This window comes from Rhipicephalus microplus, chromosome 2 (assembly GCF_043290135.1).
Source record: "Rhipicephalus microplus isolate Deutch F79 chromosome 2, USDA_Rmic, whole genome shotgun sequence".
In the NCBI taxonomy this organism is placed as follows: Eukaryota; Metazoa; Arthropoda; class Arachnida; order Ixodida; family Ixodidae; genus Rhipicephalus; species Rhipicephalus microplus.
This window is the reverse complement of record NC_134701.1, coordinates 157799947-157822460: the sequence shown is the minus strand read 5'-3', so window position 1 is coordinate 157822460 and position 22514 is coordinate 157799947. Positions and strand designations below refer to the sequence as shown.

General features: G+C 45.7%; 2 protein-coding genes across 2 annotated transcripts; one reads left to right on the top strand and one right to left on the bottom strand.

Moving 5' to 3' along the window:
• Nucleotides 1-1116: 1116 nt before the first annotated feature.
• On the bottom strand, nucleotides 1117-13512 carry LOC142792311 (glutamate receptor ionotropic, delta-1-like). Its single transcript, XM_075885613.1, has 7 exons — nucleotides 13471-13512; nucleotides 7844-7944; nucleotides 7354-7444; nucleotides 5596-5754; nucleotides 3193-3337; nucleotides 2410-2627; nucleotides 1117-1137 (listed from the first exon to the last, which is right to left on the bottom strand). The coding sequence occupies exons 1-7, from the start codon at nucleotides 13510-13512 to the stop codon at nucleotides 1117-1119; spliced, it is 777 nt and encodes a 258-aa protein (XP_075741728.1).
• Nucleotides 13513-20111: 6599 nt separating this feature from the next.
• Nucleotides 20112-21400, top strand: LOC119169697 (NSFL1 cofactor p47). Its single transcript, XM_037420725.2, has one exon. It carries the CDS (start codon nucleotides 20241-20243, stop codon nucleotides 21252-21254), a length of 1014 nt encoding a protein of 337 aa, XP_037276622.2. The 5' UTR covers nucleotides 20112-20240; the 3' UTR covers nucleotides 21255-21400.
• The last annotated feature ends 1114 nt before the right edge of the window (nucleotides 21401-22514 follow it).

Below are 22514 nucleotides of genomic sequence, written 5' to 3'. Positions count from 1 at the left end.
CCCTTCCCCCCGTGTATTCACATGAACTGCGCTCCACGGCAAAACGAGTGAGAGAGAGGGGGGGGGGGGGTCATGAGCCACCCCGCGAATGCTTTGAAGACGACGCTGCTACGTAGCCTCCACAGTCACCCCTGAGGAAGGAACCAAGCCGGTTCCAAAACGTCGGGTTTTCTTCAAAACTTTTGGTTGGAGTCTAAATCATCTCCCTGCCAAGTTTGGTTATACGGCACATGAATGAATGACGAAGGTATGAGACTAGTGCAAGCAGGATAATCATGATATGCATGTAATGTAAACACTTTGCTTATTGCGACCCTCAAGATGCAAATACGCTTCGAAGCGACCCGGCGCGCGTGCGCACCGGCGTTCGTTTGTAGCGTCACGCCGGTGATGCCACGCCAGGAGCCGATCTGCCTGCCATATACTCGCAGGCGCGCGCTGCCCCGCGTTGCTTTTTCGCATGAGCGTTTGAGCGTGTCCGGGATCCCTCCGTCACGAAGAGAGACAAATGCGGTGCTGTCTGGGTAACCTTGTCGGCGCGAAATGCAGCATGTCGCATTTCGCGACGGTTGCTGGCGGGCTGCGCCAACGTACCCTGGTCGCACTGGTCGCGCCTGGCGTCAGATTATTGGCCTCGAGGACATACCGTGGCGGCACGTGATGACGTCACTCGTAGGATGCCGGGTTGACTTCGTCAGCTAGAACACCGCATTTCCTGCGCTTTTGCTGTGGACACCGTGCATGCTTCTCTTTGTTTTGAAGCTCAGTTCTTAAAAAAGCGGTAAGACCTGATATATACGGGCAAGCAAACTACGAATCGGTGCACTCGGTGGCACTCTCGTGTCTAATTTGCGTCGTAAAATTGAGTCTAAAACTGGTGCTGCCGCGGGTACGATGCAAGTAGTGTCGCGAAAGCAGAGCTGGCGTATTCCACAACTACGCATCCTACGTGTGACGTTAAAATGATCGCAGCGCTGGCCTCTCTAGTGGAGGCCCTCTTGGCGAATACTTCAATGGTGCTTTATTAAAGGTTGGCAGGCCTTTATTAAAGGTTGGCAAGCTTAAATGAGCACTGACAAAAAATTTCGCGGCTGAGATAGCCTGTAGGGTTGATTCCTAGGAACATTCGCATATCACCTGCAAAATAACAACAGCGAATTTAGCTGGGAAGGTATTTTAGAAGAATTTTGAAGTTTGTGCGAGCCCTCGACTCCATCGTGCCATTGACACCATTGAAGGGGACCCCTAGGGGACCCCCTACTACACCTCATGTCACCACGCTGCAGTCAACAAGACAAGCTATGATGATGTCATAGCCGCCATTTTTCTTTCGACGCGTTTGTTACTGCAGTCTATATTTCTCGGCGGCTGGTTGCGAGTGCGTGGCCGCGGCGCAAGCTTGGAAGTTTCTGTGTTTGGCAACTTTGCAGTGCCGTTTCCTATTCGAAAGTAATTCTTGATGCGAACCGTGCGGTACTGTGTCACAGTTCTGTGTGCTGACATGGTCAAAAGCTGCACACGCTAGGTGGCGACAGCTGCGCCCTGTTTATGGAGCTTTTTCAAACCAAAATTAAAACTGATCGACAACGAGGGGCCTGTAAATATTTATCTGTTGCGTGCTGCAGCAAGCGACGTGTCGTGTCATGACTAACAGGCCCACACCAACACATAGCAGCAGCAAAACGCGAGGCCAAAGTTTTTGTGTCAGTACCCTTTAAAAGCACTACCCTAGACGATTACTTCTTCGTTTCTCGATGCGACCAGGCCCATCGAGCTCTACGGACTTTTATGGACCGAAATGACCTGGTCACCCATTTTTATAGCCGTCTTTTTTATTTCTAAATTAAGTACGCTTGTCTGAGTCTTCTTTTTTATATACTTCCCTCTTCTTTTTCTGTCTGCTGTCTTCCTTTCCACAGTCTATTACATTTGGGTGCACGTTAAAGAACCCCAGGTGATCGAAATTTCCGGAGCTCTCCACTACGGCGTCTCTTATAATGATATCGTGGATTTGGGACGTTACATCCCGCGAATCATCACCATCCTTCATCTCTTCCCTCTTCCCAAAAAAGCGAGCAGGCGTTGTGCCCCTCCATGTAGCAGTTGCCAGCTTGCTCTCTCCCTTTTTTCTCTGTGTCCTTCCGTATCGGTGTATGCAAATCAAATAAATTCCTAATATCTAAATTTGCAGAAATCTGTCTTGCGACAAAGTTGCTCGAGGCTACGCGAAGCCAAAAGGAGCCGAAAGCACGAAGATTAGACAAATTCGTCTACTACCCATTGTTACCGTGCTGGCTGCAATGCGATGCGCGGCAGCTCCCATAGACACCAGTGCCAGAGTTCTCTCTATTGTAATTATAAAAAACTCTTCAGTCTCGACCTCCCGTAGTTGTTAAATGCACAACTCACAATCACGTGCAGCTCGAACATCGTGTCCTTCCACATCAGTGGTCGTATGGTGGTCTGGTAGACGATCTCTATTGCAGAGTGAAATCTGGGAGGCTCTGTCATGATGGCCATGCTGGCCTTCAGCTGCCCAGCAAAGCCGTTGGTAAGCACCAACACTGTGAGCCACCAGATGGAGAAGAGTAATCGACCAGCGTGACTTTTGGTCTCTGTAGTGTGTCCTGCAGGAACAAAGGATTCCAATGAACCCTCTTTAATGAAATCTGTCAAGAGAGTGAATCGAGGATTCAATTACTCACGCAGGTTGATTTGCATGAACCACAACCCACACAATGGCGTCCTTGTTTTGATTTTTTAGTTTACTTTGAGTAGATGCTGAAACTACCTAGAGACAAACTTTAAAGAAAGTGGGCTCAACTTCACAGGGTTCTTGTACGCTAAATATACTTCGCCTAAATATGAACGCTAAATATATGTGGTCCTATATGCGAAAGATGGTTGTCAAACGATGCACCTATTACTAAGAGAATTACTTTATTAAAGCACTGCTTTTAATGCGTCGCTTCTATCACAGAGCTAAACAAGACTTGGACGTTTTGACGATAGCATGTATGAAATCTGATCATTTTGGATGTTCAAGTTGATCTCTGCTGAACATATCGAAATATAGGTGAAAGTCAAAGTTTATTGTTGAACGCACACTAAAACCATAGTAATGATTCTAAAAAAGTAATCATAATCACTCGTACTGTCTTGTAAGCGCTGTATATAGCCGTCCGTATGTACCTTCATAAGAAAACGAGCGCAGGATGTCCCAGACGTTTTCATATGTTTCCCAGAGAAAGCTTCCTTTGGTCCGAGCTCTCCGATGTTCGACGAAAGTGATCGCAGCAGCCACCAGTGGAATGCAAACAGCAAGCACTGCCCATACCTGCGTCACCATTACATTCACACTAAACGACAACGAATAAAAAACACTTGCACACTGAAACTGCGAAAAAATTCGGCGTGAGTAAAGAACTTCAGACATATTACTGAAAGGTGACTGGTCTACTAGCCGTTTGCGAAGCACAAGTTGTTTTAAAGAATATTCATATATACTGGCATGAAGCCTTTTCAAGATACGGAATAACAGTTCAACCAGCTTGTTAACTAGGAAGCTAATTATTGAATCAACTAAAGCGAGAAATGTCGCTTAGAAGTACTTTTTGCTGGTCAAGTTGGTACATCATAATGAAAGAAAATTCTAGACGTCTTAAACACCACAACGAAGAAGCAATCTTTTTAGTTGTGCTACGTTGTTATTGTCGTGTTTTAGGCGTCTAGAACTTTCCTTCATCAAGAAATGTCACTTTCCATATCACTGCAGATGAAGACAGGAAGTCCTTAGTAGGATCGGATTTGTGACCTTTCCATTCCGTGCGGGTACTTGTATTTGACATTCAAGGTGGATGATACTACTTACAGGACTGAACTTCCTAGAGTGCTGCTTATGAAATGAACATCGACATCTGTGGCGTTACAGCGATGGCAGTCAAGGAGCTTGCTTGATTGATTGATTGATTGATTGATTGATTGATTGATTGATTGATTGATTGATTGATTGATTGATTGATTGATTGATTGATTGATTGATTGATTGATTGATATGCTGGGTTTAACGTGCCAAAACCACCATATGATTATGAGAGACGCCGTAGTGGCGGGCTCCGGAAATTTTGATCACCTAGGGTTCTTTAACGTGCACCCAGATCTGAGCACACGGGCCTACAAAATTTCCGCCTCCATCGAAAATGCAGCTTCCGCAGCCAGGATTCAATCCCGCGACCTGCGGGTCTTTACTCTGTCTCTGGTAACGCGTAGTTTCTGTATTGTTGTTCTCAAGTGACTTTGATTCCAGTTTGCGGTATTTCTAAACAGCCGCGTGAAATCCGCCATCCTAGTTTTTGAGAAAAGTAGTATTATGCGCTCCCTTACACTGAGCGGCGAACGTGAAGCATGCAGCTACAATTATTGCGCTACTGCGACAATGTTAAATCATATAATTCCTGTCAATCGCACTTGCTTTGCTACGTTTTCTGCCTACGTAAGCTTCTGCGTAGAATAATAAATGTGCTCATTTATAATACAAGGTTAAACATCAGTTTTACGAGTTATCAAGCAAAATAGAAGATTCCTCATTTTAGAGCGGGGTATAGCAAAATTTCTTTTTCCATCAGTTCAGATGTCCTACGGCACTCGGTCAACTTAGTGCAAACGATGCTAAGGCTCTAATTAGGAGAACTTCACCGTGCATTACGGGACTTTGGCGTCGTTTCGAGAAAACTTCTAGGTTAGCATCACCGTAACTTTGCATTTACAAAGTGCAGGTTTACAGAGATTAATTCAACTCGAATTCTTCCATTCTTTCTGTTGCACCCTTTGAAGAACTACCATAATCGAACCCTGGTTCGAATAGACACCTAAGCACGAGTCTCTTCGCATGAACCAGAAGACGTACGTTTCCACCTGAGTGTTTGTCAACCAAGCGCCCCACCAAAATGGGGATGATGAACATAACGTAAACCTAAGGTCGACTCCAAAGGTCACTATGTTCTACATCGTTCTGCATAAACAAGATCATTACTGCAGTACTATTGCCTACACCACCATTCGTCTACTTTTACGTAACGGGACTGTTACCAGAGGAGCATGCTAACGTGTGGCTGCGGTTACAGTGAAATGCTATTCCGACTTTGGCATCCCACCATGCTAATTATTCTACTCGGTACTATAGCGCATTTCCCTGCAGGTAATGCCAATACGTTTACTGCTCCACTTGGGCAAACCCAAATGTAACAGCCACCTGACTTATCGTGATTGAGTGAAATCAGCTCCGGTATTTTTCGAACAAATTTCACATGTGAAGTCCTGATAGCAATTACTTCCCTGGATTTTTGTGTAATCCTTTTGCCCCTGCTGAATGTAGCAATTCATGACCGCTTCTTGTTTACCTCGCCGCGTTTCTTTCTTCGCTTCCACCTCTCCTTCCTGCTTCGACACTCTCCTCCGCCTTTGTCATCCCTTCGATAGGTAGACGAAATGGCGACAGTTAGCCACGAAATTTTTTTAAACAGATCCTGTGCATTTAAACATTGTGCATCACATCGCACTTCGATAGACCTTTGTGAATATGGGTTGTTGACTTGCCCGCCAGTCGAAAACGAACAGGTAGCTGAACGCGTTGACGAAAGGCTCCCCAGCGACGGCGATGAGCGCACATTGGCCAGTGTACATTGTAGGCGTGTACGTGACCACTTGGGCGCGATCGTAGGACAGTATCACCGGTGAAGCGGCCAGGTCTGCTCCCTGCGTTTTGTGTGGAAAAGTCATGAGACGTCGCATTTCTCGCTCAGTTTTTTTTTCGACGTAGCTGCTCTTCGTACATGTACTAGCCACCAGTTTTCGTTATTCCGCGCATATTCAACAAGAAAGTATTTGTTACAAATCACTGGTGAGCTATTCGTCTGCGTGTAGTGAATGACACACCAACATAGAAAGGTAGGGAAAAAGCTATGTACATATAGGTTGAGAAAAGGCAATGGACGCTTGCGTGCCGGGATCGAGGGGCCATATTCAGTTTTCCTGTAACAAAGTGGTTTTATTGCAAACTAAGGATGGTGTCCTGAAACTAAGTCACTAGGACAAAAATATGCAGCTGTACTTAATCTCGATGAAATATTCAAGAATATTCTTGTTTACAGAAATAATTTATCACTGCATAAATTATTTTAGGTAAATCATATTGAGTTAGATAATTGTGAACATATTTGTTATTGCTATCATAACTAGCGTTGCAAAAGGCATTCAGCGTGCCGTCTTATCCCATAAATAAAAAAGAACCTGATGGAATGGTGTAAAGCCATGCGTTATCTTTGATTTCTAACGTATTCATAATACGTACCAATGTAAGCGCAATGCATGCGTGCCCATACATGTCTTTATAATTTTTTATGCCTTTGCAATTTATAACGTCAGGAAGGGTTCTAACGGTTTTGTGAAACTCACCCCTTTAAACCTACTTTTTACCTTCATATGGTCAGAAATCACACCTACGACCTGGTTTTTAGATAAACACCTTGAGATGATGTTTCTCTTTGACAGCCGAAAAGAAAGCTTCATTTGATAAAACAGTGGAGAAATATATAGTTGGGAATATCATCTTAGATTTTTTTTTAATATGAATCATCTGGAAATATATGCGAGGAATGGAAGCGATAACTAGAGTTTCTTTTTACAGCTGCAATGAGAGTTGACATAGCCTACATATATTCAAATTTGGCTTTTGCATTATGGATGCATGCAATGTTGATGGGGCCACATCGCCTCAAAAGAACTATTCACCCACCTATGCAAGCCGTGGTACCATATAACATTTGAACTTGCAAACACGTACTACCAAAACGCAAGCTAAGCTCGCAATTGGTGCTTATTGAAAAAAAACATTTCTTTTGCTGCTTTTAGCACTGCGTTTGATCACTGCCAATCTCTTTATAATTTAGGTATGAAAATATACTGAATGTGCCACACAACTTTTTATACAATCGATCGTGAGCACCAAGTTGAAATACTGTCATACCGTCATGTTCAGCGTACTAGAAACATGCTCACATATATTCTCTTATGTTTACTTGACTTGCTGGTCCTTTCACGACCGGTATGCATGATTTGCTCCTATTACTAGATCAATAGTGAGACAACGGGTGAGAAAAAATGGTTAAAATCTAAGAATATAGAAGTCGCTACAATGCAAAAAGTAAATGTAATGTACGGACGGCGACACAGTTCGTTGACTACGTCGCTGTCGCTATTTAAGACAACCATTACCCCGAATTAAAACTGTTAAGCAGTCAGTTCAGTTTTCACAAGATAAGGAGTAGATAACCCAATGGGCACAGGATCACTCACCCCACTCTGCAGAAGTCCGACAATGCCGCTGAAAGACCCGTTGGGTAGACGAATGCCATACGATAGCTTGGTATTATTGACGATATTGTAACTAGTGTTGAGAGAAAAAGCAGAGGATAAAAAGGAGCAAAGTGATATTATGAAGTATTGGAGTAGTACTTATAGCATGCGACTCCGTTTCAGGATATCATTTAAAGGCTTGACCACTCTAATAACGGCAAATATTCAATGATCAATTGCAAAGTGTGCCGCCTCATTCCCAAAGTAAAGGTGAAGAAAAATTAAACTAGAAATTTTACTCAGGAGCAATTATTCCCATTAACGTGCACCCCTGTAGTAAACATCAAACAACAAGCGTGCTTAGTGTTGTTACAATAGCAATAATCGTTACACACCTTCACCATCATCTTTGATCGCCGTCTGTTGCTGTAGTAACACTCCAAACTCTACTCAATGATCATTTTATTCATTTCCTATAGCGCTAGCTCACCTGAAGGGAACGAAGTCGGCCAGTGCTTGCAAAATCTGACCATATATGCCGTCCACGTAAAGGTTCCCGTCTCTGTAGCCGGGCTGAACCCATGGTGGAGCCTACAGTGCAAGGTCACAGATCCCGTATACACACTCCTTTGATATATATGTTGTACGGCAAACTGTTACCTGCCCAAGCTCGAAACTTGCTCTGAACTAAACATTACTTCAACATCTTAAGCCTTTCGGCCTTGGTGTCATATACAAAGGACACGGAGAAATTTCGCTGCCAACTGTAACAGAATCAACTCAGAAATTCAAAGAGGTGTCTGGGGGTATCCTTAATACATCTGCGAAAACATAAGCAGCAGTTTTAATACAAAAGTATCCTGTGCCAGGGTCCACGAAAACTCGGCTGACGCATTTCCGTCATAGATATGACGTTCTAAAGTATATGCTAATAGATTTCAAAAAAAAAATTGATAGATGTTACGTACCTGGGAATCTACGTTATGCGAAGCATGCGGGGGGACGGTGACTGTGTTGTAATTTTAACCAGATAGCGCTAGAGACATCGTGTCACAGAAAACCTGCCGCCGGGGTCGACCCCATTGATTGTGAGTGAAAAACGGTTTGTGTGTCTGTGACCAAAAATCAAGTTACCGAGATAGCCGTGGGAGGCCGCTACTTTTCCACGTGTGCGCGCGCGATCACACTAAAAAAGCCGCACGTTCGAAGAAAAAAAAGTGCTCAAGGTCATGAGGCGCGGTAGTCTCTTAGCCCTGCCACCCCTCCCTGCTTAGGTTTCAGCGCTTCCGTCGAGACAAGTGAAGAGATAATGCAATTGCACCATGCGACAAACCTTTGTAACTCCACTCGCACTGGATGGATTCTTAAACATTTTGCAGCGATGAATTAGTGAGGAAATCAGCTCTCCTAGTGAATTCATTTCATTGTTACTTGAAAAGTGTTTCAAGGCCCATTTAACGCATTTTGTTCGACAAGTGTCACGACGAAAACGAGCCTATTCAGTGATAAAAGCGTGCGCTGGTCCAATCTACTGTGTGCGTGTTTGTGTGCGTGTGTGTCAAGCTCAATGGTCCCCTATTTTTTTATTGAGCGACACGTCATGAAATGGCACTAAATATAAGTACAAATGTTGCACGCGCAAACATATGGTGAAGAGTTGCAGATGTTTATATGACCAGTTGTTTGCACTTGCGTATTGATGCCAACTGAAACATGCGTATTAGCAACACCAGAAGCTGAGCGCTGATGCTCACGATGATGATGGCCTTGCACACTGCTACATAACTGAACTTCAGCGCACGAAAACTGACCACATTTGACGTTAACCCCACGTGGCGGCTGCATCAAAGGAGTACATATGAAATGTTCATAAAATTGCGTAAGCAGCACTGCAACAACTATTCACTTTGCACGAAGATTACCGTTTATTTGAAAAGTAGTTACGAGACCTGGCGTAGCTCTGTGTAGAATGCTTCATTGCCACGCAAAATTCTTTGGTTAGATTCCAGCTGGAACCCTGAAATTTATTATATGCCTTCTTTGGGTCGCCGCTACCGATGTCAGGTACTGCTTAACCATCATGTGCTAAAACTTCTCATGTGTGTTATCATCGTTCTTGGGTAGATAGTAAGTGTCAATCATCTATAGCACATATCCGCATACAAGCGGCACATACCCGCCCGTGGGTAAATGTCATGGTCTGGCGGGAAGAGTTTGACCACGTGAGCGACAGAATTAGGACAATATTCATGTCTTGACCAGCGCTTCATATTCGTCAAATCATCTTACCCTCCAAGGCTACTTATGGCTCACACCCAGTTAGGGGTGACCTCGATTGCTCCCAAACATAAACGGTTAGATAGATATATAGATAAATAGATACGCTCAAAATCGTCGAATATCGCTAAGAAATGCTTCGTATTTAAAAAATGAGAAGGAAAAGCTCTGTTGCGGAGCGTCGAACTAGTAACCTCTTGATATCCAGTGTGTGGAGCTAGCCACAACACCATGTAGCATACGCTGTCAAGAGTGCTAACGGCAGTCTATTTATATACACCATATACCGTTTGGCGGGCCCGTGTGGTCTTCGGAGCCCCGAAACGTCCGTGCGTTTTCGTCATCCGTAGCCAGATGGCGCGTCGAGCTCGTGTTGGGTAGCGTTCGGTGCAGTCAAAAAGTGGTCGCTTTTTGGTGTTTTGGGGAGCACCGCCTCCACGGAGCATGGTTTCTCCTGCGCGCACGCTTATCAGACGCTTGATTCGGCAGAGCATGAAGGTCACTTCGCTCATTCTCACGACCGCATTTATTAAAAGAGCACGTTGCCCACACACGATAGAAGAATTCTTAAAGTTGTTCGCGCTTCTGCTGTGTATGTTTGTGCCTTCGTTTTGTGCGTCTTTTTATTTCAACAACGCGTTTTAAGTGTCGAGCTGTGACACTTGTTATTTGGCGTTCATCCTGTATATGACATATTGGCACATTATAAGCGACAACGAGAAAAATATCCGCCACCACACAAACAGCTAGACAGATCTCAAGAAACATATTGGCGAAGATTGCAAGCCAGAACCTTTTCAAATCCAGTACACCTGAACAGAGTAAATTCCAGACAATATCCACAAACAAGCTGTACCCTCTGTAAGCACGAACACGCAGATATGGCACATATTCTATGGCAATGCACACAGGTCACAGTAATACAACAAGAAAACAATATAAAACCGGACCTTCTCGAAGAGCGTTGGCTAAGTGCGCTGACTAGCTCAGATCTGCACGACCAACAGTCGGCAATCCAGCGGGCCCGGACAGCGGGGGAAAGACTACGCCTCACAGCACAAAACGTCCGGGTGGCCTGAACCCGGGCCGGTAACCCTGCAGGGTTTCTTTTTTTCAATAAAGTTTTTCCGTCCGTGTGTGTGTGTTCAGTTTGTAAGTGCTTTTTGCTTGAGGAGCGCGCAGTAAGTTTCGAGCTGCTATCTATTCTTAGCAACACATTGTCATTTGTTGCAATGGTATTCATTCATTCGTCTTTGTGGCGAAACAATGCACAATAAACGCTCAACTACTTTTGTGAAGATGCATCAGTGAAGTTTTTCTGGTGCATTTTCTGTGACATTGCCAGACCAGCAAAAAAAAACCTAAACAAAAAAGAACGCTTTCTATCAAGTGTCCCGCGCTATTACCTGTGTGTCACAGTCTAAGGCTTGTTAGTTCTTCAAATGTGCGAGTGGTTATCGTAAATTGAGCACTTCACTAAGTAGTGGACTGATCTTACTGCTTTTCGAATGAAAACTTTAGGGCAAATGAGGACCGAAGGCAAACAAGAAATGAGAAAACAACCAGCGCTGGGAATCTCTTCTTGATATACGTCTATCTTAGCTTGTGCTGAAGTTTTCACTTTTAAGCAGCCCTGCAGAACTTTTCGAGATAAGCGTTGAATGGCTATTTAGGAGAGCTTACTTCCTCACGAATCGACTGCCGCCAGAGTTTTTTTTTAATCCATCACGCTCAAGCAGATTTACAGAAATTTCGTTCACTGTTTATTGTACACTGAGGTATCAGAGCATGTACAATGCCTTCTGGTGTTTGGAAGCTATGGCGCGGTTGTGCGTGGATGAATCACCGTTGACGTCTGATGACACATCTCCATTTCGACGTCTAATTTCTGCGATTTTGAATTCCCCGTTGTGGTAGCTTAAGTAGTTAACATACACAATGATACAACGTAAGGGGGATCCACCGCAAAGATGACGTCATCAAGTATGCAATGAACTCTGGTATTCGGTGTGCACTGTCTCAAAGCACCATTTTCTGACGAGATGAACACCGAGGTAAGCACTCGCCAGTAATAAGATAACTTAAGCCTGTGCTTATGCATGTGCTACACAGCGCTCCAGAAACGTGAGAGTGCTCGTAGCTAGAGTCGTTAACGTGGCAAGGCCTTCACCACTGGCGTCCCTCTTGCCGTATAAAATCATTTTTTTTTTTTTGCGCGATAAACGCCCTTCTACGTCATTGCTTTTCTCTGCCGCTTATTGACGCAAAATTCATTTATGCCGGAGTCGACTACGGCTCCGTTGACGTGGTTCCGTCACGGTTATCGCATTTTTAAATTTAAAGTAACAGGCTGCAAAGAAAGAAAAAGCGGGGCGTTGAACAAGTGACCTCTCGCTCCACTACGCGCGACGCAAAACACTAGGCCACAAGGCATAAATGATTCAGCTTGTTAACGGCCAGCTCCTTATATACGCCATGTACCAATGGTAGCCCTCAAGGATAAGCAACTTCTGCGAGTTTTTGTCATCAGTAGCGAGATAGCACGAAGAGCGCGCGCTCTAAAGATCGTTGCTTCGCTTCACCACATGCGCTGCTATGCGCGCACCTCCCCATGGCGCGGTCAAGTTCTCTCGCGTAGTCAATCACTCGCGCACGCTCGTGCGCTTATCCCTGTATTTGGGCGCTTTCTACCTCTTGCTCTTTCACCGCAAGTTTCCTTTGAAGTTACAGTGGTTAAAAAGAGCACAAAGGTCACTTCTCTCGCTGTCGCTGCTGCGTTCCCGAAAGGAGCACACTGCTCACACACGAAGTGACAATTGTTGGAGTTATTCGCACTCTTGCTGTGTATTATTGTGCGTTAACTTCGTGCGTCTTTCTTTCTGTCTGGGCAACGCCCTTTAAGTGTCGAGCTGTGACAGTTGTTTGTCTGCGCTCATCCTGCGTGTGCTCATTTCATGCGTGTTTTTTGCTTGAGGTGCGCGCTGCAAGTGTCGAGCTGTCTGCCGTTCTTCGGCATGATATTGCGATTTCGTGCTGTAGCATTCTTCCCTCACCCTCGTGGCAAAACAACACACACTAAATGCTCAACTACCTCTGTGAACACGCATTTCACTAATGTGTTAAGCCGATTCGTGAAGAGAGGGACGAGCCACGTTTTTTTTTTTTATTAGCCGCTGCTAGAGCATACTAAAGCCCGAAGCAGGAGGCGGCTGAGAGACGTATTTGGTGCATGTGAAAGCTGCCCAACTCTGCCGATGAATCGTTACACTAACACGACGTGAAAGGCTTCGTCGTCACGAAACCGGATAATTGCGTACAGTGCATTTCAATGACTTTGCGATTTCCTACAGCAACGCATTTGTTGCGTTGAAATTAACGAAGCATTCCCTTGCAGCAATAATTGGTGTCATAATCCAGGACTTAAACTTCACCACTTTTAGACGGCAACACTGCCCCCCCCCTCGATGTAGATCATGGTGAATGGAAGGTGTGAGCGCTATTAGCGTTCTTGTAAGGCCTCCTGAATGTGCCTTGGGGGAGCAGTGGGTACAGCGCCGAGCACCTTTCATCGCTGGCCGAGAGGTTCTATTATCAGGTCATCCAAATCAACGAAACTTCTTATTTTTTTACTTATTTCAGTACATTTCATTGACGCCACTTACATCATAACAATGGTGTTAGTCTGTCTTGATGGACCCGGCATAAAACTTTTTGAGATAAAATGCAGATATAAGAGTAATGGGTGTTGCTTTAGAAAGCCTCAGAATTCACTCACAGGCGAAAACTATTATGACGCTGCAGCAGCTGCTTCACTTAGACACAAGTAAACGGATAACTCACCGAAGCAAATGTAACTCGAAGGTGCGCAGCGTTCGACGCCATGCTTGGCTGCAGGTGACACAATAAATGGCCCAACTGAGACGACAGCTCTCTTGATTTAAATGCCTGCAAGTAAATTACCCTCTGCATCGTTTATTGATTCTCGGTAGTGGTTCAAAGTAGATTTCAGAGGGAGAGATGATTGTTTACAGAAAGGCAGCTGATTTTTAGTCTTCCTGCAATCGAAGCGGACAGGACTATGAAACGATAATGCAATTCACTAATCGCCCCTAGCGCCAAATATGTCACTGGCAGAAGACAATTTTGTTTATGTGGTGTCGCGAAGGCAGATAATCAATATTCTTTGGTATTAATGATCACTAGAAATAAGCATTCAGGAGCTTAGTAATCAGACACTGAATGTACACGAGCACTCTTTTGTAAATGAATAATTAATGCACGAAAATTTACCCATGTTTCTACCTTGGGATGTGGTGATTACGGTAACATTGATTATACACAATTAAACGTAGCCTACATTCGCGTTAGAAGGCAGTGCCGTTATGTACGTGGGTGGCGGCCAAGTCAAAGTGGAAAACACTTTGATTCGCCCTTATCTAACATTTGTTTCCTTTCTAATTGATTAGCTGCTGAATTAATACTACAGCGGCTGATTACCCTATAAATAGCGTTCTTCTGTACAATCAAACTTACGAAAGTGTAAAGTAAAACAGCTTCCACAATTTATAATTAGAGAGTAATATCGACTTGACTGCCGACCTGAAGGTCACGGGATCGAATACTGGCGGCGGTGGCGGCCACCTTTTTGATGGAGGCGAAAAGGCTTAAGGAACCCCAGGGTGTCGTTATTTTTGAAGCTCTCCACTACGGCGTCCCTCACAATCGCATTTCGATTTCTGTACGGTAAGTACCAGTGATCACACTTTTATTATTATAATGCTATCTGGTATCATCAGTTATGTGGTCCTGCGGTAATTTAGGCAAGTAGATGTCGTGCAGAAATACTGCGGAATACAGTAAAATGCCTCCTAAACAAACGCCAACTAAAGTCGTTATTCAGCTGTACATTTTTTTAATTCTCCACTGTCTTTGAGCCTAATTCAAACGCGATTCAGTATAACGAAATTCAGTGAAGCGCCTATTTGACTTCTGCGAACAACGCACAAATTATTCAGCCACCTCGGGCTAAGTGAAAACTCAACTGTGGGGCCAACTATAAATTCGTCACAAAATAAGAAAAGAAACGAAGGCGTGAAATAAATAAGGTTGGTTTATAGGGTATGTTCTGACGACCATTGAGTTTACTAATATACACTAGAGCTGTTGTTGTTGTTTGTGGGGTTTAACGTCCCAAAACCACCATATGATTATGAGAGACGCCGTAGTGAAGGGCTCCGGAGATTTTGATCACCTGGAGTTCTTTAACGTGCACCCAAATCTGAGTACACGGGCCTACAACATTTCCGCCTCCATCAGAAATGCAGCCGCCACAGCCGTATACACTAGAGCGAACTCTGGCGCTAGTGTCTCTCGGAGTTGCAACGCACGGCGCTTCAGTAAGCATAGGAATGATGGATAGTGCACACATTTGTCTAACCTTCGTTCTTTTGGCCTGCTTATCGCTCCGTGTGTGTTAGAGTGGCTGAGAGCTGTTTTCTCAAGAAACAAAAATCGGCAAATGTTCAGGGATTGCGCTTCACCACCTTATATCTTTAGACTTGCCTTTCCAAATCGGGTCACATAGTTGAAAAGGGTTGAGTCTTTATTTTGTTAAGGGTAAAGAAGGAAGGTCGCAGATGATGGCATCACACCGCTGCCACCAGTTGTTAGGGTTAAAAGGAAGGTCGCTGATGATGGCGTCCCACCGCTGCCATCAGTTGTAGCGAATGGGGGACTACCCGGTCTCCTGTGGTAGCGTGGTGTAACCGGGTGGAGGAACTGAACGCTGACAAGAAGAGCATACGAAAACAAAACAGGTTTATAGCACTATTTACAATTATTTACAGCATGAGGTTAGGAGTTCACAAACCACGAGCGTGATGGTTGAACCGTTACATGGTTCAGAGCGACGTCCAGCACTCCGCGGCGTCGTTTTAAGCCCTGTTGGGCTCCTCCTCTCCGAGGGAAACACCAATCACACACACACAACAGGTGAGGGGGACGAGCATGCACGGTCCACGTGAAGGTCCAATATTGAGTTGTGAACACTGCACTGCAAGGTGGCGCCAGCAGGGCTCTTCCTCGTCGTGTGTGTGCCGCTAGTCGAGAGTTCCCACGGCGGAGGGGACCCCAGCAATGCGTGGGAAAGAGTGGCCATGCCCTCTTTGGGCTGGCTCCCGCGGGGTGCTTAACTATTGTGGCCCTTCTTCTAGCACACGTTCGACACTCTCGCCCACGCAAAGCCCGAAATCTCCACCGCACAATCCGTCGCGAGGAGGCACGCTGTAGACCACGATTTCGCCGCTTGTGCCTCACTGCACGACACAAAGACCTTGTTGTTGAACTGGCCGTTGACCTACCCTTGTCCCGTTCGCCCGGCCGATTGCCGCCATTTATATTCTTTAGTCACTTTGTCACTCGCGTACGCTTCTTCCTTTTTCGGCGGCGTTTGCGACCGACCTTTCCCTCATTGGTTTGAAATTGGTCGCGGGTTGAGTCATCGGCAGTAATAGAGTTCAAAGGCAACACATAAGACTTGCTATTTCCATGTGATTGCATTCCTGCTTCCTTTTTACTTTTCGTCCGGCGGCTCGGACGCCTGAAAACCGACTTTGAAGTCAGTACTGAACTCATAGGCTCGCTAGCTAGGCTCAAAGGTTTTGCGCCTTTTTTTACCCGCGTAGTGTCTTTTGTCTCGCTCGCGGCCTTCCGACGTCTCTTGGGTCAGTGCCGTTTCCTGCGACTCGTCTCTGAGCCTACCACTCGCAGCTCAAGGTCGCTAATACTCTCACTGCACTCGTCAGCTGTCGACACTGCGCCGTTTAAATGATTTTCGAAAAAAATCACCTATTTCGCACTCTAGACTGGAGGACAGCTTGACCCTCTTAAGAACAGTGCAGCTGCTTCCCTTCGAAAAACCTCGCTCGCCTTGCTGGGAGCTGCCTACAACCGCACTGTTCTTCTCACTCTCTGCTTTCGCTGCTGCTCCTGAGCTTTCTCCGGTTTCCTTGCCTAATACCTCATTTGCAAGATCCACCGTTGCGACAAACACAGTTGAGGTCTGTACCAGCTTTTCTACAGCTATCATAGCTGTTTCGCTAACAGCTAACTGGCACAGCACCTCGTCGCACTCGCTCTGGCCTTCGTCGGCCTCTCTACACAGCGCAGCCTCTTTAGCAGCACTCAAATTTGGATCTTTATCGAACCTGCTGCTGTTGTCCTTAAACGTGCTAGCCTTCCCTAAAGTTCTGGGCTGCCCCTCACTTATTTGATCATCGCACTTCTCGTGCACTACACTTACGAATGGCTGAATTTTACGTCTCATTGCCTCGATTTTCTGTTCCAATTGTTCGAGCACCAAGGCGCGTGCTCGATCACGCTCTTTTCTATCTCTTATTTCCTTCTCTTGTATTTCTCGTTACCGTGCCTCTCTTTCGCGTTCCTCTCGTTTTCGTTCCTCTCGTTCCCGTTCCTATTTTTCCCGTTCCCTTTCTCGTTTCTGATTTCGTTCCTCCAACTCCTGTTTTTCAAAAATCTCTATTGCGTTTTTAATGTCCTCCTCACTGGATTTTTGCGAGATCAGCCTCACAATCGATGTCCTGCCCAATCCTTCCGCTACTTCAATGCCTAGATGCTTACTCACAGCCAAAAGTTCATCTCTTAGCATTGCCTTCCACGCCATGAATGCCGTTGTACTTTGGGCCTGCATTTCACACATATTTATGGGATCCCTACAACTCAAAACTCACAAACGGTAATCTCCCTAATTCACACACAATCCAGCTTCTAATAAACTCACACAATTGAAGCCTGGAAAGTCAAAGCAATAACCAAGCACTCATCACAGCACAGCACCATGTCGCGAAGGTCATCCCACCGCTGCCACCAGTTGTTAAGGTTGCAGAAAGAAGGTCGCAGATGATGGCATCCCACCGCTGCCACCAGTTGTTAGGGTTGAAAGGAAGGTCGCTGATGATCGCATCCCACCGCTGCCATCAGTTGTTGCGAATGGGGGACTGCCCGGTCTCCTGTGGTAGCGTGGTGTAACCGGGTGAAGGAACTGAACGCTGACAAGAAGAGGATACGAAAACAAAAGAGGTTTATAGCATGAGGTTAGGAGTTCACTAACCACGAGCGTGATGGTTGAACCGTTACATGGTTCAGAGCGACGTCCAGCACTCTGCAGCGTCGTTTTAAGCGCTGTCGGGCTCCTCCTCTCCGAGTGGAACACCAATCACACACACACACAACAGGTGAGGGGGACGAGTGTGCACGGTCCACGTGAACGTCCAATATTGAGTTGTGAACACTGCACTGCAAGGTGGCGCCAGCAAGGCTCTTCCTCGTCGTGTGTGTGCCGCTAGTCGAGAGTTCCCACGATCCTGACAGCATACATCAAAGGGTCCGCCGATTTGTTCGCTTAATTAGCAGGGCGATTTGCGGCGGCCGGCATGGTCTCTTCCAGGGAAGATGCTGTCTTTGTTGTCCTCTCTGTAACTGTTTACGACGTCGTGGCGACACGACGTCTCATCTTCCGGCGAGCAGGGACAATGCCTGGCGGGCATAGGCAGTCGGCCGGTCGGCTACTTGATTGAGGATTAAAAGAGCGCCGCTCCCCCGTCAGCTCTGGCACCGGTCACACCAGCTTCCCCGTCGCCCGATGAGTCGCCGAGGGCATCAGTCACCGCTTCTGCTCGAAGAGACGACAAAAGGGTCCGTAGTGGAAAGTCAGGAACTCGCCTTCGCTTGTCACATGGTCTGGGTAATTACTCAAATCTTCGACAGCGTCTGGCGGACTGGGTGCCGAAGGGATTGAGAGCCTCTCCAGTGGACCAGCTTACGCACCATGGCGTCTGCCCAGATGAATTTCCAAGTCAAACTTTACAATTTCAAAAGGAAACCAAAACACAGCAATAAATGAAGCCGAAAGTAAAATTTGCCGCCCGCAAGTACGAAGAATAGGCAAATGTGTGTACTACCCATCATTCCCAGTGTCGCTGAACGATCGCAGTGACACAGTCCCCTCTAGTTAGTTTTTGGAAACTCTGTTCTGTCAACGGTGTAAGAAAAATATATGATTTTCTTACAACGTAATTTTGTTGAGGTAGGCATCAGAATGTATGGAAAAATTTCTTTCGTTGCGGAGTTCTCTAAGCAGAGACGGGAATCGGAGTAAAGTCACAAGCATTCAAACGTAGTCTCACGTGCCAATTTTATTGAAGTGTGTGATTTCGTTGTAGGGGAGTGAAAGAATAGTTTGAGCTATGTTTGAACACTTGGCTTTCGTTTCACGTGTCAATCAGCAAAATCACACAGTTAAGCTGTCAGTTTATTGCTAATTGCTCATACCCAATTAATGGTTTTTTGCAAGCATTGCAAACGCTTACCGGTCGTCGACTTACGCATGCTGGTTGAGTAGTTTGCGCAGGTGTATTGCAAATATAGACCCAATAAAGTGTATTAGAGGATGACCACCACCGCTGAATTTGTTGCTGGTTCAGTCGACGCTGGCGGCGAGTTGTCTATTCGTACACTTTGCTTTATTGACAACCATATGCCAGTTACTAAAAGAATAATACGCCGTATAACTTCTTCGACTTGATTGTCAGACAGTTCTCATTAACTATATCACTACATTTCGCCTCATGACACCCATAAAGCCACCTTAGTTTAGGCCGCATGCTGACGCTGTTTCGCAAAAACGTTAGTTCAGTCGCATTCATCCGTACAAGCTCAGTTGCCGGCTTGGCATCACTAATGCCTCATCAAAGGAATCCCTTTCGAAACGCTGCATGCTTCGTCCCTCCCCAAATTTCTATAAGTTCATTTAGTAGCATTTATTTGAAGGTTTGTGGGCCGCAACATTCATGGTAACATTATTTTACACAGTGAAATATGAATAAGAGGACAAAGAACATTACGAAAACACGTTAATATTGAACCCTCTTGATCTTTCGCTTGTGTGGTCTCACTGCCCAATTGCATAAAAATTGCAGCTTCGCCATTGCCTTATTTTGAATTGTTGCCAATGTGAAGTCGCCTCCTGAGCACTGCGTACGAATGGTTTAACAGCGAAGCTGGAATAGGCGACCCCTGAATTTGTTAGGGATAATTCTGCCTGTTTGCTAGTTTTTTTTTTTTGGTTTTGTTTATTGTCTGTTAAGTCCGTCTTGGAAATCTTAACTCGTATTAACAACTCGTGCGCTTTCTTCTTCACTATGAGTAGAACAGTGGTAAGTAGTGGGGCTTGCCTATTTTTGTGACACACAAACGACCTAGCAGTACTTGCACAAATATGACGGACAAATACAGGTTTCACCGAGCCCATTAGAGCTTCGCTATATTAATTTTCAAGTAGTAACTGAAAGCTCAGCGAAACCAATATTCATGGTCACTCCACTGCAGATATGCACTTAGCAGTGTAGTAACTTCTCGTTGTCGTCGTCAACATCACAATTATCATCACCGTCCCCGAAGTAGAACAGTCAGAAGCGAAGCCCAAATTGCGTTGGTGATTCGGCCCCTAATTTAGCTGCACGACGTGCCTCGAGTACGCGTCTTCAGACCTTCAGCCCTCACCCGCGTCAGCCAGTGAGTACACTGTCAAAAACATGGATCCTTCGAGCTCCAAGCAGCCGTCACCCGACAAACCAAAGAAGCTCCAGCACGTCACCATAGCGGACCCACCCAAGCCAGAGACCAAGTCATCCGTAAGAATTCGGGGGTTCTCTGATCTAGCCCGCAGATTCAAGAACAGTGCGGATGAAGGCCAGGCATTCTACGCTGGTGGCTCAGAGAATAGCGGCCAGCAGATTATAGCGCCAGGAAAAAAAACCGACAACAAGGAGGACTTCGTGGCCGAGATGTTCAGGGCAGCCAGGTTACATGGCGCTGCAACCATGGAACCGGGAGCGGATGACAAAACGGGCAAGGCTGCAGGTGCTGTTGGCAGCTCGTTCTCGGGTGCTGGTCGCAAGCTTGACGATGCAGCGAAGACTGGAGAGACAGTCGCGCCAGTCGACCGTACTGCACCTCAATGTTCCATTTCGAAGGTGCTCAAAATGTGGGAAAATGGTTTCAGCGTCGACGATGGGCCCCTGCGGGCGTATGACAGTCCAAGCAGCGAACAGTTTCTCCAGTCCATCCGCCAGGGAGAAGTCCCCGTGGAGATGCTGCAGGAGGCGGAAGGGGCCGAGGTGGACTTAATCATGGAAGACCATCGGCACGAGCAGTTCTTCGCACCGCAGCGTATAAAGGTGATGCCCTTCGAAGGCACGGGACACCGGCTCGGCGCCGTGACTCCAACGATGATCCGGCGAACAGTGACAATGCTACCGATCGAACTCGCTGAGGCCAACGCGAAGAAGGCGATAAACCTGAACGAGGCTTTGCCTACCACTAACATCCAGATTCGTCTCCACGATGGCTCGAGGTTGGTGGCACGCATGAACCAGACCAACACGGTAGCTGACATTCGCAAGTACATTGTGAACGCCCGGCCTGAGTACGAGGCAGCGACTTTCACGCTGCAGACTATGTTCCCGAGGAAGGAACTCACGAACGACCAGGCGACGCTGAAGGAGGCGAACCTGCTCAACGTGGTCATCGTTCAACGCCTGAAGTAAAGACTTGGACTAGTGTCACCGGAACAAACGTGTGCGTGGCAACGACTTCTCGCGATTCAGAAAGAACAAGAAATAAAGAAAACATCAATGGTCAATGTGGCGGCGAGGAGAAACTCGTGCCAGAGGCATGTTGAGCATGCCTCTCTTTCTTGCACCCCGCTGTTGGGGAAGTTCTAAATCCTGTGTTTAGTGCAGGTATACTACCAAGGAACATGATATCAAGTGCGTAGCACGCGAAACCCAGCAACGCCCTTGACCTTTCTTGCGCCGCGCAAAAAGGGGTGCTTGCCGAGGTTGTCGGACTTTCATATGCAGCGCGGGTATCACCGTGATGTGTCAGGAGCGTTTTTCGCGATTTCAGGTCTATTGTTGCAATACATTTTTGGTTGCCTCTATATGCAGTGCGGGCATCAGCGTCGTGTGTCAGAAGCGTTTTTCGCGATTTCAGGTCTATTGCTGCAATGCATTTTTGGTTGCCTCCATAGTTAAACCTTGTTCGATTATCTGGATCTGGTTTGGGAAAATGTAAGCCTTATTTTAGGCCTGTATTGATCCCTGCGTGACCATGAGACAAGCCGAGCTCAAAGGTACTGCACTCTTCAAAAGAGCATTAGGTTGGAGTACTAACGACTCAACCGCTGCCTTTATCCTGTTTAACAGATCGATTTTGTTCTCTCTCGCTGAAGTAACAGTATAAATCACAGAAACCTATTTCTGCACTGCCGGCTACTTTTTGCAATGCGAGCATGAACTCCGAGCGGGGGCCTCATCCCACGCAAGCGACTCTTTAAGGGGCGTGAATTCACTCTGGCGGTGTTTCTAAAGACGCCGCACAGAGCTTTTCGCCATCATGATCTGTTATTCCAGATCAGCCAGAAAACAAACCTTTGGCTTATTAGCGGGCATGACAATGGATTATATAGCGGCTTGCTTTCTGATGTTGCAACTGAACCTATACGGCATGTAGCCTTTCTAGCAATGTTACAAAGACATAATCAGCCGCATGCCACCAATAATATTTTTATTGCGATAGCAATATTGTGGACTCGCTCAAGATGTCAACGTTTCTCGCCGCCGTCAGGACCCACGTGTATGTATATATATATATATATATATATATATATATATATATATATATATATATATATATATATATATATATATATATATATATATATATATATATATATATATATATATATATATATATATATATATATATATATATATATATATATATATATATATATATATTATTTA

Excerpts from the sequence above, each read along its gene's own strand:
- LOC142792311 (XM_075885613.1), bottom strand. The coding sequence starts at position 13,512 with ATGGCGTCGAACGCTGCGCACCTTCGAGTTACATTTGCTTCG. Across the intron at positions 7,445-7,843 it reads GCCGACTTCGTTCCCTTCAG|TTACAATATCGTCAATAATA; the intron begins GTGAGCTAGCGC and ends TCTCAACACTAG. Across the intron at positions 5,755-7,353 it reads TCGGACTTCTGCAGAGTGGG|GGAGCAGACCTGGCCGCTTC; the intron begins GTGAGTGATCCT and ends CACAAAACGCAG.
- LOC119169697 (XM_037420725.2), top strand. The coding sequence starts at position 20,241 with ATGGATCCTTCGAGCTCCAAGCAGCCGTCACCCGACAAACCAAAGAAG.